At 34.1% G+C, this 25,908-nt stretch overlaps 1 protein-coding gene across 1 annotated transcript in view; it reads right to left on the minus strand.

The window, feature by feature from the left end:
- Positions 1–25,908, minus strand: part of Rfx3 (regulatory factor X3) — a 305,603-nt gene that overhangs the window by 58,367 nt on the left and 221,328 nt on the right. Inside the window, exons 6-7 of the mRNA XM_077797836.1 lie at positions 21,831–22,012; positions 17,721–17,840 (exon numbers count right to left, since the gene is read on the minus strand). Coding sequence (XP_077653962.1) covers positions 17,721–17,840; positions 21,831–22,012 — 302 coding nt within the window. The remainder of the gene's footprint in view (positions 1–17,720; positions 17,841–21,830; positions 22,013–25,908) is intronic.

Raw genomic sequence — 25,908 nt, forward strand, 5'->3', positions numbered from 1 at the left:
TTTTCCTCCAATAGTGAAAAGAACAAAGGGGGAAGAATAACAGGAAAAGGAACCATGTTTGAAAATCCAGAAATTTACATAAGAATGAAAGAATTATGAGGTATTTCTATGCATGGCAGCAGCAGATGTCCAGGCTTCTAGTATTAGTACATATTTTGAAAAGTTTTGGAGGCCAATGGATCAAGTTAGAAACATTTTTAAGACACTGGAACTTGAATTTGAACTAAGATCTAGGAGCCTACTGGGACCTAAAAAATGTTGATGAGTGGCTTTCAACTTATTAGTATTTATAAATATAATCAGTCTACAAATCTCATCATACTGTTTTCATATTTCCTAAAATCTCATATGTATCTCAACACATTCATTTCTCTAGACTCTTATCCACATTTGCAAATACAAAGACTATGTGCATCCTTTTGCAGCAAAATACAAGCAATAATACATCTACAAACCTAGTTTACCAAAATAAAAGAAAAAAGTCAGCTACAGCAGTGTATTTATCTTTAGATCTTATTTATATGACCTTATGTACTTTTCATATTGCTAAAATAGAAAAAATGTACATCAGCAGCAAGCAGAAAAAGAAAAAAAAACTTTTTAGAAGAGAAAAATCATATATAAAACATCTCAGGCAAGTCTTCTAGGACAAGTGTACATAAAATAAGGAAGCAGCAGCTCTAATTTCTTCTTTTCTCAGATTGTAAGTATTTTTCTTCATTTTAGAAATGAGAGAAAAGAATTTTTAAATAATCTACAATAAACTTATCACCTAGAAATAGCTTCATTCCCATTATCATGTTAGTCCTTCCTTTATTGCTATTTTCAACTGTTTTTATAAACATAAGAACTAGATATTCTCACCACCTACTTAACCCTTATTTAAACCAAAATTCAACTACATCAATAGTGTGAAGTTATTGTAAATATCAGTGCCCCTAACTTGTGATTACTATATACTTAGAGATGTCTGTACTCTGACAACAGGTATGAAATGAATGGATCTGGTGAAACATCGCACAAATAATGCTCAGGCTACTTAGGAAATGATTCAGACTTGCATGTTATCAATTATAACTTAGAAAAATGAAACTTTCATGAAAATTTCAAAGTTTCTCATAGTGATATTGACATTTATTTTTTATGTTACAGTAGCTTACAAACAACTATGGAAAGCAAAGATAAGTCAAAGGATGAGCTGGGTGAAAATGGTACAACTCATCTCATTCTATGGTTATAACTTTAGTGATGACCTCTTCAACAACAAAATATTAGTTGGTACTTTCTAATATAAATTTATAAAAATATACTCTTTTATTTATTGGTTCTTTTAGTTATACATGACAGTAAAATCCATTTTGACATAATTCCACAAGCATGGAATACATCTTGTTCTAACTTAGTAATGCAGTACCTCTCTTTCCCTTTCTCTCTCCCCACCATTTGCTCCCTTTCCTCTATTGATATTTCTGTCATTTTACCCATAGTTATTTCTTTTAAGTAATTTCTTGTGGATATACATAATGGAGAGATTCACTGTGGTGTTTTTTTTATATTTACATAAAGAAGTTATGCCAGACATTTAAACCTACTCTTTTATTGAATAGAAAAATCTTCTGGAAAGCTTTTTTTTTTTCCGACATTCAGGACCATACCAAAAGACAATGGAAGATATGTTAGAAGTGTCATTTATGAAAAATCTAATGTTTTTTCTGCATTTTTTCTTCTTAACACTAACCCTAACCCTAACCCTAACCCTTTGTGAGGCAAGTACTTTGTGTACTTATATAGGGGAGCAGTTGCTTAATCATTCTGTTCTAGCAGACTTGAATGACTACATCCTTATTTCATTTAGGGAAGTTTCTTATTCTCATTTATTTTTTAATTTGATTTTAGCTCTTTTTTTCAACTATGAAATTTTATATCACTAACAATATATCTGAAAACTGTTTATGTTTCTTAATTTAAGTTAGTGGAGTTTGGAATTCACAGAATTTAACCAAAGTAGTTAAAGGAATCTGAATTGTTTACCCCGGAGAAGAGGGAAAAAAAATATTTCCTATAGACTTTAACTTACTAACTTTAGATGTGAGTTTATAAAGTAATTATGATACTCTGCCCAGCTGTGCTTTATAATGTTCCTTTGCCATATATAGCACCTAGTATTAAAGACATGAAACCAAGGACTAGTGGGAAAAAAAATGTCATATACTCCTCTTAGAATAAGTTTTCAGAGGACAGATCTATGCCACAATCTACCTGCACACATGCTTAGCAAGCCTATAACCTACAAGCAAAATTACCTTCTTCTTTAAGAAGACAGCATTATCATTGTATCATACACAGTGAAAGTGTCTATGAGTAGGAAATATTGTATTTTTAATATGCAGTCAAAATCACAATGAATCACAATTGATGTATGATGATGTTTAATAAGATTGAGTGGGAAGCACTAATTAGAGGTCTACTACATTAAGTGGGAGATGGCAAATGCATCAAGGCCAGCTTACAAGGAAAGAAGGAGATAAATTGACAAATCCAGGAGAAAATGTACAGGTCGGTACTTTAGAAAAGTTCTTACATAGTGGGGATGAAGGGAAACACAGAGAAAATACAGTCAGAGCTGGGAAATGAGTGCTTTTATTATAACCATAAGAATAAGGGTAGAAAGATGAATAGTAGATTGAAAGACAGGCACAGATAATACAGTATGGGTATTTCCTTGGTAGAAGTGCTGTAAAACCGGAAACTTATATTGTGACTCATGCTAGACTCCAGGGACAGAGTTCAAAGAGCTCTAGGAAGAATGACACCAGCAAGGGCAGGGGGTTGCATTAGTGTGAGCCTGAAAGTATGGAAGAGCTTCTAGGTAATGTTAACTTTTGCTTTTCCTCTTTGTTAAGTAATGAATCATATAGTGGCAAATTCAAAGTTTACTGCTTGACACTAGATTAGTGCTTGCAAGAAATCCCCAGAAACCAGAAACATTGGGCAGCAAGGGGCTGGATGTTCATCTGCCTGATTCCATATTTAAGAAAAACATTCTATCTCCTACCATCATCTCAGAGGTTTGGGTCTTCCCAGAAGAGAAGGGAGTTTAACAAGGAGTCAAAAACAACCACATTAAAAATAGGCTAAATAAATACCTATACCTATAAATTAACTATGTAAAATACCTAAAAAATTCAAATACAAAAATTCAAATATCGAGGCTCACTGAAGACCTACCTAATAAAATCTTTGAGAATGGGGCTTAGCAACTGGTATTACATGCTTCTGAGATGTTTTCTAGGCAGCATGCATAGTCCTAGTCCATAGGAGCCTCTTGATCAGGTAAGGAGTCCTTCAGATCAATGTTGTAGAAATATACCCATTAACATTAGAGAAGAGCCAATTTTCAAAAAAAAAATTTCATCAGTTTTCTATTTCCCCCAAGAACTAAATTTGAAATACATGATAAATATCTTTAAATGGAGAATGAATGAATGATCAAGATAACTTTTCATTTTATCATGCCATCAGTTAATCTTAACATACTTTTAATGAATTTAACAAATATTTATTGAGCATTTACTATACATAGGGCACTATAAGTTCAGGGTTTTGAAAAGGTTCAGTATAAATGATTTTTTTTCTAAGTTTTTAAATATTCTATTAACATGATAATTCTACATTATTTAATTCTGGTTGAATTTCAACTAAATTTTTAGCAATGAGACAGAACATATATTTTCCTGCCTCTTTGCACTCTTTACAAATCACCATAAATATTAAATTATAAAAACATTCTTTCTATTGAAAACAAACAAACCCCTCTGTGTTGAATTCTTTAAAACCTGAACTTTCAGTATTTAAAAGTATTACCCTTCCTTTACCCCCATTTATTTTACAAATGTATGCTCTTGAGTTATGGTGTGTTCTTGATAATGACCTGCACTGTATCAAAGGAAGAAACAGCTTTGGATTTCAAAATTAGTAAGAGGCAAACGATCATTTTAACAGCTTGCAACTCCATGGGCAATCAGAACTAAAGTTGTTAATGATTAGGAAATGAAAGAAACTGTAATGCTTTAATAGCTGAGTATATGCATGAAACCTGCCACTAACACAGAAAACTTAGAAAATTATTTGGAATCTTCCCCCATGGGGTTACCTATAGCTATTATTTAGGACTTGGACCTTTGCAACTCTACTGTAATCATAATATTCTGTCAGAATCTCACAACCAAGGATACTGAAACAGTTCACTGGAAGACAAAGAGTAGTATATGTTTACCATCACATTCAATCAACTGTACCAAGTAGAAGATTTTTCAATAAACTAAATGAAAAAAAAACTAAATTTGGAAAGTCCTTTCAAAGCAGATGAAATACACACATGCAAAATATTAACTCCACAGGCAGAGTCATTATTATGTTCATAATATATGAAAGTACATGATCACTGATTTGCATAAATAAGTAAAAATGATGACCTGACAGTCAGGGCAAGAGGCTACAATTTTCTATGACTAGAAGTTTCTTTTAAACCTCTTTTGAAAAATTGCCCCAGAAAGTCTTTAGATTACCTGATGTATAAAATGAACCAGGTGATATAAACATGAATGGATAAGAAAAAAGTACCACTGTGTGAAGAGATTCATTCTTTCAAAACAGTAACTGACTCTTTGATGCCACACTAAAATATACATTTATATTTATCTAAATGACTTCTAATATCAACCTTGCTGATTAATGATAGAATTCTCTCTCTTCAATTCTTGTTGGTAACTTTCAGAGTATGTATCTCTCTTCATTAGTTCTAGATTTATAATTGAGCAAAGAGAAGAGAAATAATTAAATTTAAATGTATTTTCCTAAAAATACTTTTAGTTGTAGACAGACACAATACCTTTATTTTGTTTATTTAGTTTTTTTATGTGGTGCTGGGGATAGAACCCAGTGCCTCATGCTAGGCAAGTGCTCTACCACTAAGCCACAACCCAAGGCCTTAAATGTATTAACTGCAGAAGGGAAAGGAGATTGAGGCCCAAGGCTAAAATGAAAATGAATGATCCAGAGGAATGGATTATTCATTAATTCAATGAATATTTATAGAGCACTGAAATGCAATGTTGGATGAGGCAGACATGATTCCCTGATCTCATGAATTTCTTTATTGTGTCCTTTTAGTACAGGTAATTTACAGTTAAATATCTAGAAGAATATATTCTTACTACAAATATATATGCATGCCACATTTTTTACCTACAGTTGGCTTGTTATGGTTTAGAAGTGTCCCCCCAAATATTCATGTGTTAGACAATGCAAAAATGTCAGAAGTGATTATAAGAGTTTACAACTTCATCAGTAGATTTATCCACGATAGATTAATGATTTGAATAGACTACTAGGTGTCAACTATAGCCTGGTGGGGCATGGCTGGAGAAACTAGCTCACTGGGGATGTATTCTTGGTGAATTATATCTTGTCCCTGGCTCCTCATGCTTGTGTGTTTCCTCTTTCCTCTCTCCCCCCTTCCTCCCTCCCTCCCTCCCTCCTTCATATTTGCCATGAGGCGAGCAGTTTTCCTATGCCATGTCCTTCCACCATGATGTTCCATCTCACCTCAGTACAGTATCCTGTGACCTTGGACAGAATCTCTGAAACTGTGAGATCAAAATAAACCTTTAATTCTCTAAGTTGTTTCTGTCAAGTATTTTGGTCATAGCCATGAGAAGCTGAATAACACATGGCTCTTTCTGTTAAACAGATTCCAGAGTGATACCCCTCCCCAACTTCTTTATTTGGAGAATGACAATCTGGCTCTACCTGATGCCAGGACATAGAAATAAATTTTTAAAAAAAGAAAAAGGTATCTGAATCTTTATCTAGGAAAAAAATAAATTAGTGAGCTTTTTGCGTGCAGCCCAAATTAAGTGGACCTAGTTTCTTTCTCAGTAAATAGCAATATAATTGCCAAATGAGATCTTACAGATAAAGTGCTTTACTTTGTATGAACTTAAAAGAACATTTTAAGTGTTCAATAAATACTTATCAGGAGAATAAGTTAGTGGTGACTGTTACTATTATTAAACTTTACATGAATTACTATAATTTGAAATTACTGAGTTGTGATTTTTTACAATTTTCCTGACTTAATGGAAAATATGGTCATTTCACCATGGAGTACCACAGTGCACACTGAACATTTTTAAAAGCCAAGATTTCTTATTTGTCTCCAAAGCAAAATGCACAGGCACCAGATCATCTCACTAAAGATGCCTGCCACCCTCATTGCCTCAGACCAATTTATTTGCCCTATATGCTTAGCTCTGTGATGATCCCAGGGAACTAGAGGTCTAGAAAATAATTATAAACTATTAAATTAATCAACGTTGAAAACCACAAGCATAGAGGTATAAAGAAACAGAAGCCAAACTTGTCTAATTGCCAGGCTGCATTTTCCTCCAAAGCACCAGAATATTCCTAAAGATTTTTTCTCTAGTACTTATAATAATGATGATAATAATAATAATACTTCCTTTCTCCTTATATATATACAAATATTCATAGACAAAGCAAAAACAGTTTTGCTATAACATCTTTTCACAGGACCTCTTTGGCTTCCCCTTCAGTGCCACAAAAGTTCTTTCTTTCACAGAATTCAATTCCTGTGAAGAGACCACGCAAGGGCTGGGGATGTGGCTCAAGTGGTAGCGCTCTCGCCTGGCATGCGTGCGGCCCAGGTTCAATCCTCAGCACCACATACCAACAAAGATGTTGTGTCTGCCGAGAACTAAAAAATAAATATTAAAAAAAAATCTCTCTCTCTCTCTCTCCTCTCTCACTCTCTCATTAAAAAAAAAAAAAAGAGACCATGCAAATAGGTAGGAAGTAGCACATTTCCTAACTTAATTGAAATATACTCATTAAAATGTGTTTTCTCCTTCCATTTTATGAAAAAAATATTATATGTTTCTGAATAGATTATATTACCTCTTTGACAAGAGAATTGGATTCTTATCTAGGTTGTTATATGATTTCAGATGTTATTTTCCCTTATGGACTTCCATTTTCTTATCAAGAGGATGGATTGAGGATTGAGAATTTTAGCTCAGTGGGTAAGGGTTTGCCTACCATGCAGGAGACTCTGGGTTTGATCCCTGGCACCACAAAAAAAAAAAAAAAAAAAAGAGAGTGGGTTGGACTAGGCCATCTCTTCTTTCAGGTTCTGGCATTTAGAATCCTGTGCCATCTCTTTTAGATGTGATGCACATATTCTAATGCAACTGACAATTGATATATATATTTGTTGAAGAAATGATAAATGCAGTTTAATATTTTGAGAATGGCTACTGGAATCAAACACAGACAAGCACATTGTCAAAAACACTTGGCTTCATTCCACTACTTTAGCTACTAGGGTTTGGAAGAATAACTAAAATATAGTGCCAACATTCTTTATGTACTTCTTTTAAATATTAAAAAGAAACTGGAGCAAACATTTTTACTTAGTTTGTAGAGCTGAAAATTACTGATCTTATTTTTGTTCTTTGATAACCTAAATTAATGTTGTCTAAATTAGGGAAAGCAAATTAGTCCATTAGTGAATCTCTTTAAGAACTTAAGATTACCTCCTTTAAATGCAAATATTATTTTTATAAGAGATGTTTTCAACAGAAGCTATTAAAATTATACATTCTTTCTCTTCTTGATTACCCATAATGCCATCAATCTGCAAAGCAGTTTTTACATTGTGTCAGACTAGATTGTAGTCTCTAGAACCTTACTCTAAGGGCTTACCGGAGTGCCTGGGTCCATTTGTTCGCCACTGAATATCAACAAACTACTGTAATGAACAACTCAAAAGTAAGCAGAAGACCCTGTCCACTTATACTTCCTTTGCCAGCTGTCGTATTCCATGGTTGCCTATGAATCAAGTGGGCCTTAATCTGCACCTGTATTTTAAGTAAATGGTTTGAGGATGGATATTTCTTTTCAAGTACATGAAACTACAGACTCTGTGTGACATCTGCTTTTCAGTCAGAAGCACTTTCCATTTATTTCCAGACTCATGGCTATGTTCCATGATTTGCAGATAAGTGGAAATTTCCTCTATGATCCTATTAATCTTCAAATAAGATTCTGCATATAAAGGAGCTAAAGATAATATACAACCATATAAAATAATAATAATTACATCTCTGAAAGTACTTTAATACCAAATCCACTAGAAAAATTTACAAATTAAACACCTGAATTTAATTAACAAAATAATAACTGAATATACTTGAATTTTTTCATTATAAGAACACATGAAACGTGACTATATAAGATGGAAGACGTGCCCACATGGATATATTCAATAATCATGAAGTCATTTAAACAATTTGAATATTCTGCCATATTAAATACCAGTACCTGCTATGAAATATTTTAAACCTTTCACATATCACTTGCATTTTAACATAATGTGTAAGTTTCTTCTTATACAAATTTTAATACATTCAATAGAATCATTTCACTTTTGGAATCATCAATTTTTAATTGTTTAAGGCATAAAACAAATGATACAATAAGTTCTTTTTCCATCATTTTAAACAAATATGCTTAACTTCACCCTTACATCCAGATGCAACGAGAGAAACTATCCAAGTACTTCTACACAATGAAGTAAATGGGTTCAGTTGACGCCTACGCAGGTTGTCAGTGAAGAGTCTCCTTCAATGAGACAACTGAAGCTTCCTGCTCGTCTCAATAAAGAAATCTGTGCAATTGACAACGCTAATGCAATCATTCATCAAGACAGAATTTCAAGAGCAATCATCTATAATACAAAACTTGCATCATCAAAAACACAAATGAATCAAAAGAGGGTTCAGTACCTAACACTCTTATTTCACAAGAAAGCATATGATATAAGAAATTCAAGTTGGTAGAATTTATTAATATTATCGAGAATTTTATATCACTTCCTAGATACATACATATTGCATCTGTTTCTAAAAGCAATTATGGAGGTTGCAGAAGTTTTCATAGCTCCTTAACTTTGATAGCTCTGGAATCTGTTTCATAGGAGACCTTAGAAACTGTAGCTCAATTAGGTGGAATACCGCCAGCCAAGCCCACACTGACCCCCGGGATGAGTACGGGATTTCAGACGGGGAAGGAAGCAGTACAGTCCCACCCCCCACAGCGGACACCATCTTGGAAAGCTGAAGTATACACCACCACTCTCCGACAGATTGCAACATCAAAACAGGTGTGTGTCACTCAGCTCACCCCCCGGACATTGGGGAATTCCCATAAAATCTCTCCTAGGCTTTCCGGGGGAGGGAGTATCAGAGTGAGCCTGCATAAAGACTAGGGGAAAACTAGAGACACCTGACCTTCAACCCCTCCTCCCATCAGCAGCCAAAACGAAACCTGGCTAGCCAGCACTGGGGGAGGGGCAAACAGAAAAAATCAAAGCAATAGAGTGCCGGGGATCCCAATAGCCAACAGCAGGACCCTGGAGATCCAGGCCGACTGATTCGTGCGGCCTGCCCGGCAGAGAAGCGATTAATTAGCAAGCAGGGAGAAAAGTGGCTGCGAGTCAGTGGAATCCTGCCAGCCAAGACAGCACTGACCCCCGGGCTGAGTACAGGATTTCAGAGGGGGAAGGAAGCGGTACAGTCCCATCCCCCACAACAGAAACAAAACAAAAGAGTGCCGGGGTTCCCAATAGTCACCCTCCACACCCAACAAACGGCAGGCCCAGAGTACACTTTGAACTGCAGAGAGCCATCACTCAGGGGAAATCTGGTCTAGCAGGAGAAACCAAGACTAGCAGGAGAAACCAGGAGACTAGAGGCAAGGCCCTCGAGACTGGGCGGCTAGAAACCTCAGGCCTGCCGGTGACAGTTCACCCACTGCCTGCATAACTGGGGCATAGGAGAACGCCGCCCGCAGGCGACCGATCACCCGCACGCGGCCTGTGATACTGGGCGGCTGGAGACCGCCCACCTGCCGAGACCGGGAACTGAAACCAGAGATAGTCCAGCCACACCCCCTGATTAGGACACGCCGGCAAGGAGCCTGGGGCCCGCCATAGCAGAGTAGTGTCGTCACTGGAGCTCAGACTTCGGAATTCCCTCCCAGCGGAATCCATGTTAGCAGGCATAGTTTAACAACACAAAGGAGAGACATCAGAGTAATACAGAACCAAAACAAAGCTATAGAAGAGAGCAGAAACACGGCAATCAAAAAGAGCTGGAAAGTAATGTGGACAACATGAGAAAACAAGGGAAAAAAGGAGTACAAACAATGCAAGACAACTTAATTCTACAGGAGGACATAGAAACATCAGAAGCAGGGATAGGGAAAGAACACAAGGCATACCTAACTCAAATGGAAAGGAATATTAGAGAAGACATGAGACAGCAAGTCCAAGAAATAAAAGTATATTTTGAAAATGAATTAAACAAAAAATTCAAATGCCAAAGAACGAGCTCTACCAGGAGATAAGAGATCTTAAAAAAAAAATCAAACAATAATCCTAGAATTGCAGGAAACTATGAACCAAATTAAAAACTCAAACGAGAATATTACAAATAGACTTGATCAAGTAGAAGTCAGAACATCAGATAATGAAGACAAGGTTTATCAACTAGAAAAGAGTATAGTCAACACAGAAAAGATGTTTAAATCCCATGAGCAATCTATTCAAGAGATATGGGATGTCATAAAAAAACCAAATTTGAGAGTCATTGGGATAGAAGAAGGCACAGAGATTCAAACCAAAGGAATGGACAGCATATTAAATGAAATCATTGTAGAAAACTTCCCAGAGATGAAAGATAGAATGGATTGCCAAATCCTGGAAGCCTACAGGACCCCAAACATTCAAAACCATAATAGACCAACTCCAAGACACATAATAATGAAGATAGCCAACATACAGAACAAGGAGAGAATATTAAAAGCTACGAGAGAAAAGAGGCAGATTATATTCAGGGGTAAACCAATTAGGTTAACAACTGATTTCTTATCACAGACTTTGAAATCGAGAAGGTCCTGGAACAATGTATTTCAAACGCTGAAAAATAATGGATTCCAACCAAGAATACTGTATCCAGCAAAATTGAGCTTCAGATTTGACAACGAAATTAAAATCTTTCACGATAAACAAAAGCTAAAAGAATTCGCAGCAAGAAAACCAGCACTGCAAAGTATTTTGAGCAAATACTACAAGAAGAGGAATTGAAAAATAGTGCCCCAAACCAATAGCAGGAGGTATCTCAGTAAAGGGGGAGGAAAATAACCAAAAAGTAAAACTAGCCAAACTAAAATAAATAAATAAAGAAGCATGACTGGAAGTACAAATCATATCTCAATTGTAACCTTAAATGTTAATAGCCTAAACTCACCAATCAAGAGACATAGGCTAGTAACCTGGATCAAAAAAACAAATCCAACAATATGCTGCCTTCAGGAGACTCATACATACACAGGCTGAAGGTAAAAGGTTGGGAAAAATCATACCACTCACATGGCCCTCGGAAGCAAGCAGGAGTGGCCATACTCATATTGAATAAAATCAACTTCAAACCTAAGTTAATCAAGAAGGATAAAGAAGGGCACTATATACTGTTAAAAGGAACCATCCACCAACAAGACATAACAATTATCAATTTGTATTCACCAAACAATGGAGCTGCAACGTTCATAAAACAAACCCCTCCTCAAGTTCAAGAGTCAAATAGACCACAATACAATAATTATGGGTGACTTCAACACACCGCTCTCGCCATTAGACAGATCCTCCAGACAAAAACTGAATAAAGAAACAATAGAACTCAACAGCACAATCAACAACCTAGACTTAACCGACATATATAGAATATATCAACCATCATCAAGTGGATACACGTTCTTCTCAGCAGTACATGGATCCTACTCAAAGATAGACCATATATTATGCCATAAGGCAACTCTTAGTAAATATAAAGGTGTGGAGATATTACCATGCACCATATCTGACCATAATGGAATGAAATTGGAAATCAATGATAAAAGAAGGAAGGAAAAACCCTGCACCACATGGAAATTGAAGAATATGTTATTGAATGATCAATGGGTTACAGAAGACATAAAGGAGGAGATGAAAAAATTCTTAGAGTCAAATGATAATACAGACACAATATACCTGAATCTATGGGACACAATGAAAGCAGTTTTAAGAGGGAAATTCATTTCTTGGAGTTCTTTCCTCAAAAAAAGAAAAAACCAACAAATAAATGAACTCACACTATGCCTCAAAAATCTAGAAAAGGAAGAGCAAAACAACAGCAAATGTAGTAGAACACAAAAAAGAATTAAAATTAGAGCAGAAATCAACGAAATTGAAACAAAAAAAACCATTGAAAAAATAGATAAAACTAAAAGTTGGTTCTTTGAAAAAATAAATAAGATAGACAAGCCCTTAGCCATGCTAACGAAAAGAAGAAGAGAGAGAACTCAAATTACTAACATACGGGATGAAAAAGGCAATATCACAACAGACACTACAGAAATACAGAAGATAATTAGAAAGTATTTTGAAACCCTATATTCCAATAAAATAGAAGATAGTGAAGATATCGATAAATTTCTTAAGGCATATGATTTCCCCAGATTGAGACAGGAAGACACACACAATTTAAACAGACCAATAACAAAGGATGAAATAGAAGAAGCCATCAAAGACTACCAACCAAGAAAAGCCCTGGACCGGATGGGTATACAGCGGAGTGCTACAAAACCTTCAAAGAATAATTAATACCAATACTTTTCAAGCTATTTCAAGAAATAGAAAAAGAAGGAGCTCTTCCAAATTCATTCTATGAGGCCAACATCACTCTGATCCCAAAACCAGACAAAGTTACTTCAAAGAAAGAAAACTACAGACCAATATCTCTAATGAACTTGGATGCAAAAATTCTCAATAAAATCCTGGCAAATAGAATACAAAAACATATCAGAAAACTTGTGCACCATGATCAAGTAGGATTCATCCCTGGGATGCAAGGCTGGTTCAATATACGGAAATCAATAAATGCTATTCACCACATCAACAGACTTAAAGACAAGAACCATATGATCATCTCAATAGATGCAGAAAAAGCATTTGACAAAGTACAGCATCCCTTTATGTTCAAAACACTAGAAAAACTAGGGATAACAGGAACTTACCTCAACATTGCTAAACCTCAGGATAGCATCATCCTAAATGGAGAAAAACTGAAGGCATTCCCTCTAAAATCTGGAACAAGACAGGGGTGCCCTCTATCACCACTTCTATTCAATTTAGTTCTTGAAGTACTAGCCAGAGCAATTAGACAGACAAAAGAAATTAAAGGCATAAAAATAGGAAAAGAAGAAATTAAATTATCGCTATTTGCAGATGACTTGATAATATACTTAACAGACCCAAAAGGGTCTACAAAGAAGCTGCTAGAGTTAATAAACGAATTCAGCAAAGTGGCAGGTTATAAAATCAACATGCATAAATCAAAGGCATTCCTGTATATCAGCAACAAAACCTCTGAAATGGAAATAAGGAAAACCACTCCATTCACAGTATCCTCAAAGAAAATAAGATACTTGGGAATTAACCTAACAAAAGAGGTGAAAGATTTATACAATGAAAACTACAGAACCCTAAATAGAGAGGTAGAAGAAGATCTCAGAAGATGGAAAAATGTACCCTGTTCATGGATAGGCAGAACTAACATCATCAAAATGGCGATATTACCCAAAGTTCTCTACAGGTTTAATGCGATGCCAATCAAAATCCCAATGGCATTTCTTGTAGAAATAGATAAAGCAATCATGAAATTCATATGGAAAAACAAAAGACCCAGAATAGCAAAAGCAATTCTAAGCAGGAAGTGTGAATCTGGAGGTATAGCGATACCAGAGTTCAAACTGTACTACAGAGCAATAGTAACAAAAACAGCATGGTACTGGTACCAAAACAGGCGGGTGGACCAATGGTACAGAATAGAGGACACAGAGACTAATACACAAAGTTACAACTATCTTATATTTGATAAAGGGGCTAAAAGCATGCAATGGAGGAAGGATAGCATCTTCAACAAATGGTGCTGGGAAAATTGGAAATCCATATGCAACAAAATGAAATTGAATCCCTTTCTCTTGCCAGCCACAAAAGTTAACTCAAAATGGATCAAGGAGCTAGATATCAAATCAGAGACACTGCGTCTGATAGAAGAAAAAGTTGGCTACGATCTACATATTGTGGGGTCGGGCTCCAAATTCCTTAATAGGACTCCCATAGCCCAAGAGTTAACAACAAGAATAAACAAATGGGACTTACTTAAACTAAAAAGTTTTTTCTCAGCAAGAGAAACAATAAAAGAGGTAAATAGAGAGCCTACATCATGGGAACAAATTTTTACCCCTCACACATCAGATAGAGCCCTAATATCCAGAATGTACAAAGAACTCAAAAAATCAAACAATAAGATAACAAATAATCCAATCAACAAATGGGCCAAGGACCTGAACAGACATTTCTCAGAAGAGGACATACAATCAATCAACAAGTACATGAAAAAATGCTCACCATCTTTAGCAATCAGAGAAATGCAAATCAAACCCATCCTAAGATACCATCTCACTCCAGCAGCCATTATGAAGTCAAACAACAATAAGTGTTGGCGAGGATGTGGGGAAAAGGGTACACTTGTACACTGCTGGTGGGACTACAAAATGGTGAGGCCAATTTGGAAAGCAGTATGGAGATTCCAGGGAAAGCTGGGAATGGATCCACCATTTGACCCAGCTATCACCCTTCTTGGACTATTCCCTGAGGACCTTAAAAGAGCGCACTATAGGGATATGGCCACAGCAATGATTATAGCGGCACAATTCACAATAGCTAGACTGTGGAACCAACCTAGATGCCCTTCAATAGATGAATGGATAAAAAAAATGTGGCATCTATATACAATGGAGTATTATGCAGCACTAAGAAATGACAAAATCATAGAATTTGCAGGGAAATGGATGGCATTAGAGCAGATTATGCTAAGTGAAGCTAGCCAAGCCCTAAAAAACAAATGCCAAATGTCTTCTTTGATATAAAGAGAGCAACTAAGAACAGAATAGGAAGGAAGAGCATGAGGAAAAGACTAACAGTAAACAAAGACGAATGGGGGGAGAGAAAGGGAGAGAGAAGGGAAAGCATATGGAAATGGTAGGAGACCTTCAATGATACACAAAATTATAAGAGGTATAAGGGGCAAGGGGGAGGGGGAAAAAGGGAGAGAATTGAACAACAGCAGATTAGGCAGAGAGGGAATATGGGAGGGGAGGGGAGGGGAGGGGGGATAGTAGGGGATAGGAAAGGTAGCAGAATACAACAGTCACTAATATGCCATTATGTAAAAATGTGGGTATGTAACAGATGTGATTCTGCAATCTGTATTTGGGGTAGAAATGGGAGTTCAAAACCCAATTGAGTCAAATGTATGAAAGATGATTTATCATGAGCTCTGTAATGTTTTGAACAATCAATTAAAAAAAAAGAAACTGTAGCTCCTACTTGAGTATTTTAGGCTTTTTATAAAAAATGTTCTATGAAAACCTACATTTTCTTGAAAGCTTGGTAGATTACCTTATAGTTAAATCATATGAAGAAGTATGTTTTAGCTCTCTTAGGTATAATTTAACAAGGTTTTGCTCATAATTATTTTGAGTATGTTACTTTTGAATCAAGCTTTTTTCTTTTTTTTAATTTCACTATAGACACAATGTGTAATGTTGCTATGCATGAGGGTAGAGATCACATCAGCAAGTAAGAGCTGTAGCTGCTGCTACTAGTAAATAGGAGAAAAATTATAATCCAAGACAATAAGTAACAGTTTATTATAACTCATTCAAACCCTGTCTTCAACTATATAAGGTACCACTATATGATTCATTCTGTTAATTGTTTGGACTCCTTCTTAATATATTTCATTGGCTATATTTGAAAAAATAAGAATCCACAATTAAAAACAAAATTGAGAATTTATGAATTAAAAATCTAAAACTCTTGAGATACCTCTTTATAAAGCAAATCTTGAACTGAGTCTGCAGGCTGGAATACATACACTGGAAATTATCACTGTGTTTAAAACCACTTAACAAGTATCCTTACCTCCAGTCTCTTCCCATTAAATATGTCTTGCCCCAAATCAAAAAGTCATCACTCTAGAAAAAATCAAAGTTCAATTGTTTCGCTTCAAAGCCTTAAAAAGCTTCAAAGCTATGTTCTGTACAAAGAACAAACTTATCAGCTTCATATACAACTATATCCCTTAATATATGATCCAAACTGCTTTCTAAACTGCATCTCCCAGTAAGCTATTCTGTCATCTCTTCAATGTTCCTTTTGCAATACCAAACTCACTAAATCATGGGCCATTTACTAAAGACATCAAAGATATTATCCCTAGGTGATTTTGTTTACTTGTACCTTTTGCCTGAATATTCCTCTTTTTTTTTTCTGACTCTTCTTGGTCTCTCTCTCCTGAAGAGCACTTCTCTATGAAATTTCCCAATCCTCACTCTCCAGAGTTTCCTGAAAATTACTTTGTAGTTTATAATTTCTTGACCAAAGTTGTATTTTAACATGTCTCAGACTGCATTCCTTTTCCCCTCCCAATTTTCCCATACATCTCTACTTTTAATGTTTTAACCTAAGGTAGAAACTGTGTCTTATCCTCTGCATGCAGTGCCTAGCACACAAAAGAGATTCAATGTTTGCTGATTAAATAGATGAAGGACTACTGTGTGATACATTCTTTTTCTATCAGTGTCTTAGAGTTAGTGCTTCTTACTAAACTAGTATGGATGTGGAGAACTAGCAAAGTCAACTAGATTAATGGATTAGGATTTAAGCAGAGACCTCCTTTTTTTCTACTGAATACTATATGTTAGATTGAAATAAAAAATAATAATTACAGGTATGGCTGAGTGATGCTGGTAAAAGGAGTAAGGTTTCTTTTTTCTTTGTTTTTCTAAATTTTGATATTAGGCACATGGGACTGACTAGAAAGTCCTTGGCTAAGAAACAGAATTATGGGCTTGTGCAAATAAATCATTTCTGGGATTCATCTGTAAAGCAGGGTTGCCAATGCTTTGATTGTCAAAAGGTTATGGGACCAGACTAGACTGAGGTATTTTTCACTCCTAAGATATATTATCCTATTATCCATCCAGTCATCCATTCATGAATGCTTCATATCTCTTATGACTCCAATATCTGAAATTCTATATTAATAAAAGTTGGACTCAAAGTAAGTGTTAAAGTCCCAAACATTCTGCAAGACCTCATACTTAGTCAAAAGGAATGATATGCAGAACAGCAAATCAGAAGCTCATGATAATGAAACAAGTTCTCCTGCTACTATTTGCTTAGGTGTGCTTCTGTGTTTTATGTTTCACTTCCCTGTCTGAATAGTTTCGGAGGATTGGATGTTACACTTAACTTAAAAAGGGCCAAAAGGATGAAAGAATAAATATTTTCTTTAAATGTGAAAAACAGGAACATTAAAATTCTAGAACATTTAAAAGTTATCTATAGTGAAAGTTTGTCAACAGCAGTCACATTCATATGCACTTAGGTATTTGTTCTGTTCAGAAAAAAGTGACCTAAGCAACTTAGAAATATATAGCTTTGACATATCAGTGATAACTCCAGAGTCTACCTTTGCTTCTGTTGCATGGGTTGTTGTCTCATAGCCATATACTGCATATCTTCTTGCAGACGATTAAGAGGAGAATCTGGCTTGACACGAATTCCATAGTAATGGTACTTGGAGTTTCCTCTTTATAAAAGAACAACATTGGAAACACAAAGTCAAACCAGTATCAACCACAGAGAATGTCCATTTAATTTCACATTTTGAAAAATCAGGTAAAAGCAGCATACTAATCTTATATATTTTTTATTTATCTTTTCCTGATACCTATTATGTTTTTATAGTGAGAACATCTGAAGAATCAAAATAAGATTCTGAGTCAATCAGTTCAAGACCCTAAGATAAGTATTTTGTTTTCAAATTAATATTTTAAATGTAATTTAATGTGGGAAAACAGTTTTGGCCAACAAAAATTCATTAACAGGATAAAGGACTGTACATTAAATATGAATTTGTAAGTGGCAAATTGAGAACAAAGAAAAATTCTACAGACTTGGACAAGTTCAACATTTTTCTCTTTATCATAGGAATGATGAAATAAGATAAATTTATTATAGGAGGTTGTAGTGAAACATATTAGTATTTTGAAACTTAAAACCAGATGATATTTTTTATTTTGAAACACATTTTATTAGTCTCTGTTTTTATGAATTTATATCAGTTTTGTAGGCTGAATAAGATATATCACAACAGACATGGGGAAATTTTTCTGTGAAAATGGCAAATTCCCACCTGGAATAAAAATGTCACAATTTCCCCATGTTCATGAGAAAGACCATGTTTGCTATTAGAAATGACAAGTTTTGCTCTGAATGGAATTTGCAAATTCTTGCAAAAATAACATTTTAAATATGTAAATTCTTGCAAAGAGAAAATAGTTTTTCACAAGTCTATATATAGCAAGACATCAGTGCTCTTTCTAATTTTTTCTTTCATTTAGATTTAGAAAAAGAAATGCAAGAGGAATGTGGATTAAATAGTTTTTATAAAAATAGAGTAGAATTTTACTTCCAAGATTAACATATATAATATGAACACTATACATTTGAAGACATTAAAATCATATTACATAAATAATATTGTTAATTTTTTTAAAAGTCATTTGAATGTATGAACTCTTTCAGCAAAATAAAAATGAAAATTTAATGCCTACAAAGTCTAATCACTTGCAGAGATTAGATCTTGCTCTCCAAAGTCCAAAGACAGAGCTAAAAATACAAACAAGAAATACCACAAACACAATTTGCAGTGTTTTTCATACAAACTGAAGGATAGCAGATAGTATAGGTAAGGATATAGTATAGGTATGGGTAGAAAGCAAGTAGCATAGGTAGGAGTAAAAGGCATTAATCATGGGGAAAAACTAAAAAGTAAAATGATGTTTCTCTTGAAGTATCTAGTTCTTTTCCAGTTTTCTACATATCATCATTTTGCTTGGGTTGGGAGGGAGTGGAAGTTCTTTTTATTCACTGGAAAGGGTTTGGAGAGTGAAGTATATCCACAGTCAGTTTTGCTCAAATTTGATTTGGAGAAGGGATCTAAAAAACAGTACCTTTTATTCACCTTTATTTAAAAATACAGTGATTTCATTTATTTGTTGTTTACTTAGACCCCCAAACTTGAGAAAAGATGTAGTCTGGTTCTAATAATTTCAACAGATAATACTACTGATACATAACATTCCTGGCATAAAGTTCACTTTTTTTCTTTTTAAAAATATCTGATTTGGAGCTGGGGTTGTGGCTCAGTGGTAGAACACTCGCCTCTCACATGTGAGACCCTGGGTTCGATCCTCAGGACCACATAAAAATAAATAACAAAATAAAGATATTGTGCCCATGTATAACTAAAAAATTTTTTTAAAATATCTGATTTAGTTTGCCTCATGATTTATATTGATTTACTTCTTGGATTAGGAGTAGAAAGTAAATGCCATAGTAGAATGAATCTCTGGGACTTTACCCTACCACTAATACTGTCAATTTTCCTACATTATAGTTATCTCTCTTTATAACACCTCATTTGTTTAAGCCCGTACTCTTGCATAGTATTTATTTTCTCCTCATTCTTCTAGGCTTTGCATTCTAACTCAATTGCAAACATAGAATACAATTTTAAAAGGAACAGGAGACATAATTGTTGGGGATTGGGGGAACATTAGAAGTAAAAGGTGAAATATTGTAAAATGTACTTAGAGAATATGGATTCTACTCATTCACAAACCCAAACAACCCCAATTTTATCCCTTTCTATTATTAAAGATGTTTCAAGGTTTGAATGGAGCCTCAAAATAGGGCCCATTGAAATCCTTTTCAGTAACAAATGTAGCACAACAATACAGCTATTATAATGTTGAATAAAGCCCAGAGTTTCAAAATATTGGCACAGTATATGTAACTACTGAGCTATCAGTTCAGAAATAGAGGGTTAGGTCCCCAAATAATGATTTTCCTCATTTTGGTTTTAAAAAAAATACTAAAGAAACAAAAAGCTTTTTTCAAGGGAATGAAAACTGGTTCCTTTAGTCTGAAGAGATAATCATGTTCTGTAGTTTAAAATATACTACTATTTTGAAGTATAGATAGAAGAAAATATATTTATGCGAGAACTGAACCTCCAGCAATCTAAAAGCCATACTATTACTTAAAAGTTGTGTACAATGAATCAAAGAGCTTTCTGCTGTCATGCATAACTGATTAGAACTAATAAAAAATAAATTTAAAAAAACAACATCATGGAATAATTCAGAATTCAAATGCATACAGACCTATAAATCTTATAAAACTGACAAAGTACCAGGGTACAAGACATACTATCCCAAAATATGTACCTTGGCAGGAGAAAACAGCAGAAACAGGCCATAGAAAGTAGAATGAATTCTCCGTGAAGTGGAACATAAAAACTAGATGACCTTCCCATAAAAATAGGTCATAAGACCTGCTTTGGTATTAATATATAATGAAGTTAATTACTAAGGTACTTTTATTTTACTAAACTCTTTATTTTGGTAAATTCTTTACCAAAAAAAACCTCTGAGGTTATTATTTATAAGTAATTAAAGGTACATCACCTAAAGTTATACAGTGTAGCATCTCTATGTTGAATATTTTTAAATAATTTCTGTAAGTTTAAAAAGTCAAAACCACCCAAATCCTTCTGCCTAAATATTTGTTTCCATTATGTAGAAATTATGGAAAGACAAAAACAAACTCCACAGTTCTAAGTATTCTTTTCATCATCTTTAATTAGTAAAAATAGTCATTAATTTTCAAATGAAGGAAAACAGAAACTGAAAAGTGCTTATTTACATTATTGGCTTCTATACAATTGAACTATACCACGTTCTAACTTCTACACATGATAATTTCATGATTAAGAGCAGAGAAAACAAATAAATAAAAGGAAAATAAGAGGTAAAATAGGACCTATGTCATCACAGAGGACTTCAAATGCCTATATTTTACAAATTTACCAAATGACTTTTAATTGCTCCTAGCTTCATGAAATGAAGTGAAAACCCAGCTTTAATTTTTTCTCTACTCAAATAAGGTTATTATAAAGATAATTAAATATAATTTTGTAAAAATCAGGAGATAGTCTCCTATTTACAATGTCAAACACTAAACCTTCAGTGTTTTTTAAAAAAGTAAGTGACACATATTGATTTTTAAAATATCATGTGCAAGTCTTGCATTAACAGTTATTGCTTTTCTTTTTTTCTTTTGGTACCAGGGATGGAACCCAGGGGCACTTAATCACTGAGCTACATTCTCAGCCCATTTAATTTTTTATTTTGAGATAGGGTCTTGCTAAGTTGCTTAGGGCCTCTCTAAATTGCTGAGGCTGGCTTTGTACTTGGTGATCCTCCTACCTCACCCTTCTGAGTCAGTTAATTTCTATGTAGGCTGAAAATAAAATATTCTCAAAGCTTTGCTCACTCAGTGTTTAGGACAGCATATCATTCTGGCTTGGTAGTATTCAGTGACTTTCCTTTTCTTATTCTATATTTTTCCCTTATGTATTCCTGTAATCAAGTACTTTTGCTCAAACAATTCACAAAACTGCTGTAATTTGAAAAGGGGAAGTAAGTTTATGACTTTATTTTTCAGTACTAACCTAGTGCCCAATCTCCTGGTTCGCAGCCCCATAAAAATTGACCTTATTAGTTTTCCAAAAGAGGCAGCATTGACAGGGTCCAGTTTGTGTTCTTGACAGTGTCGAAGGTAGTGGTTATACAGAGTGCTTCTGGGAAGGCTCACTCCTTCTGCTGTCTCATAATTGTCCAACAGCCACTGGAGCTAGTAGAAATAAGGCACAGCAAACAGAGAAGTCATACAGTTTGTAAAATTTCTCCAGTCCACTGCAAACACAATATGCAAAAATACTTGAAAGTTCTTCATTAAATCTAAGAGTAAACTGCTAAAATTCAGAGACTGAAGAGATCCGGCCTTAAAAACCTCCAGAAACAGTGTAAATAGCTGAATATCACTTTTCATCTTAGACAATATCCTTTTCTTCATAGAGTCAAGCATATATAGAGACATACTAGTTTTCCCTGTATTACTTGTAATTCTGAAGACAAATATTTCTTCAGAAAATTCAAACAATCTAGTTAATCAGTCATAAATAAAATTTCTAATTGTTATAGAAAAAAACACATTACTAAGTCTGCTAGCATGGTACCTAATGTGTCTTTCATGTTGGTTTGTTATAATACATGAACAGCAAACTGCTTTGTATGAGGTTTTATATTAAGAGTCTATTCACTTTTAGAGAATTATAATTTACTTATCTCAAGGTACCACTAGATAATAAAATAATAACATTGTATAATGGGATTTATTCTGAAAACAGAAAGGACAAAATTCACTCATTCTTTCCCAAAAGGGAAAGAAACTCATGAGATATTGGCAAAGAACTTATATAAAATGAAAAAAATTGGTTTTATAATTATGAGTATTTCTATCTCGATGTGTTTTTTCATAATTTTAGAAGGCACATGACAATGACATGTAGTAAAGCAATATTTTCAACCTATAGTTAACATTTTAAAGTTGCATTATCCTGTATTTTTTGAAAATACCTTTAAAGTATAGAATTTAGAATATAGAATTTTTAGAAAATTTTATCCAGTAACATATTATTGCATTCAACTTCAGCAAAATTAAATTTTTTATTTGTTTATTTACTTTCTTACAAAAGGAGAAGTAAAATAGACTTAAAAGAATTTTTCTTAAAGTCATACATTTTCTTGATGCTTGAGCACGGTTTCAAACTCAAGTTTCCTAAATACACTAGAATAACAGTTCCACAAAAGCAGCAAATATTTCATATTACTTGTCTCAAAAAAATTTCCATGACATATATAAGAGGTAAAATAAACAATTAATATTTAGAATGAAATATCATTTAAATTAAAATTATAGAAATAAAATAATTCATTTATTTAGCACCAATGACAACCCAAACAATGTGGTAGGCATCCACTGATAAAAAGATGAAATTTAATCTCACTTCTTCTGTAGAAATTTAGACTCAAATGTTATAAATGATGAAATGGACATTTAAATAAGTTAAAGCATTTCTCCATTTTGCTTACATATTTTAATATCTCTGGTTAAAACGAGAACTTGAACTTTCAGATTTTTAAGAAAAAATTATTTTAAGTATTTTCAGTATTGCTTTTAACCATGACAATTAATTGAATTTTTCAGAATCATGTTAATTGCAAATATTGCGCTTATGTAATTAAATGTCATTAAACCCATATTAACTGTTGGCTTAGAAAATGTAGCCACTGAGCTTACAGAGCAGATCACTTTAAAAAATAAAATTTGTATTCTATTCAGAAAGACTTCCAGTTCTCTATGGAACACATATGCATATGAATATGTACACTTAAACATATGTATTAGTTCTGTAATGTATACAACCCTCCAATGTAAAACTCTGAAAAGATTATACAAGATAAATTTTCATGTTTGTATTGACAGAAAAATATTCCAAGTTAAAAAGAATTCTTTTCATATGAATCATCTATAACCATAACATCAACAAATTTTCCAGGGTCATTTAAACATGATTTTTGAGTATTCTAAACATATAAAATAGGTTCACTATACATATTCATTTAGTGTAAAAGACAGGAGGTAACCTGATTAGAAGATTAAAGTTATTAAGGCTTGAACCAGAATTCTGTCTGTAACAGTGGGCTAGCATGCCTCTTGCTTTTTTGTTTGTTCGTTTTTGTTGTTGTTGTTTTGTTTTTTGTTTTTAAGAGTTTGTTAATTATGAACCCAACTGAGGGAGACTACAAAAAATGAAGTAATACAAACCTGACTCATATATTTCATCCACATGCTTCATTAAAATGATTAGGACTTGAAAGCATGTTGGTGCTAGAGCAGCCCTACTGAACAATATTGCCTAAAAGTGCTCTAATTTTGTATCCATATACTCCATAGAGCAAGGTGACTTTCTGTTAGTACTCTTAACATATTAAAACATGCAAATATTTTTTGAAAAATAGCAAACTAACCAAGTTCCCACATCCAAAAGCATGTAATATACAATCTATGTAAGTTAAAAATGTGAAATACCTTTTTATGTAATAATGTTGTCAAAGACACAACAGTATGATTAGGAAAGAGTTAAGAAACCAAAATTCTTTTCCTTGCTAATGAATAGATAGTTGACAAATATGTAACCAATCTTAGTTTGAGAGTTTTTTTCAGAAATAGAATAGTTAATTTTACAATATGAATATACTTTTTATAACCAAGTTGTAAAATAACTTAGATTTATAAAAATAGATCTAATGTAAATAATTTTAATTTGATATAAAGTAACAAATTATTTTCTTAAATACAAATAAAAATGTTTCAAACTGCCTTAATTGTATACTAGTCTTCTTGTAACATTTAATTACTTAAAAACAAAGACAAATATCTGAATCAGATCTTATTAATTTCTCATAATCATCATCAGAATTATTTTGCAGATAAAAATTTTTATGAAATTGAAAAAACAAAATGAATAATAAAATATTTGAAGAGTACTTCCATAAACTGCTTTTTTCCCTTTTTTTTCCTTTTAGTTGTAGATGGACACAATACCTTTATTTTATTTGTTTTTATTTTTATGTGGTGCCTGGAATCGAACCCAGTGCCTCACGCATGCTAGGCAAGCTCTCTACTACTGAGCCACAACACCGGCCCCATAAATTGCTTTCTATAAAAGAAGAAACTAGTGCAAACATTAAAGTTCAATATAGAAAATTTTGAGTTCAATGTTTGGTTTCTGTGTGTGAATATCTGAGTTAATCAGACCAATATTAATCAAATAAAACTTCTCACAGAGATAGTGAGATAATTATGGCAAAAGTTGGCATAAACTACTTCGAAGCCTTAATTATATTACTCATATCTCAAATGAATGACTCAGAGAAAATGAAGCATTCATTGGATTGGCTATGCAGCATTCTGAAATGTTGAAGCAAGTCAAAATATCTGGGGTATTCTGTAAACTGATTGTTCTTACATACCTTATATTCTTAAAAGTTCTTTTCCTATACCATCCTCCCTCCCCTCCCCTCCCATCTTCTCTCTCTACCCCATCTACTGTATTTAAAAATGGGAGTTCATAACCAACTTGAATCTAATGTATAAAACATATGTCAAGAGCTTTGTAATGTTTTGAAAAACCAATAAAAAAAATAAATAAATTTAAAAAATAAATAAATAAATAAATTTTAAAAAAAAAGTTCTTTTCCTAAACCAGTTTTTAAAATCTGAGTTTGGTTTATCTATGATAATTGTTGAGAGCCACAGCCAAAGGGGCCCAGCAAACTTCCAGCTGCCAGCAAACTTTCAGCCACCGGCTGATGATTGGCTCACAGCGGCCCCAGCAACATCTAGCTGATTGGCTCCTCTGCGGTGCTGTTCATTGGGCTGTTTCCCTGCCCTTCAGACTGCCAGCTGATGATTGGCTCACAGTGGCCCCAGCAACATCTAGCTGATTGGCTCCTCTGCGGTGATGTTCATTGGGCTGTTTCCCTGCCCTTCAGACTACGGAACTTCTTTGGCTCCGCCCATGCGACCCAGCCAATCGGCCTCAAGAGCAGGAGGATTGGGGGAGGTGGTGAGGTTTGTGGAGGGAGAGGCTTGTGGAAGCCGGTGGTGGCAGTTGGGCTCTG

This window comes from Urocitellus parryii, chromosome 4 (genome assembly GCF_045843805.1).
Source record: "Urocitellus parryii isolate mUroPar1 chromosome 4, mUroPar1.hap1, whole genome shotgun sequence".
NCBI classification, from domain to species: domain Eukaryota; kingdom Metazoa; phylum Chordata; class Mammalia; order Rodentia; family Sciuridae; genus Urocitellus; species Urocitellus parryii.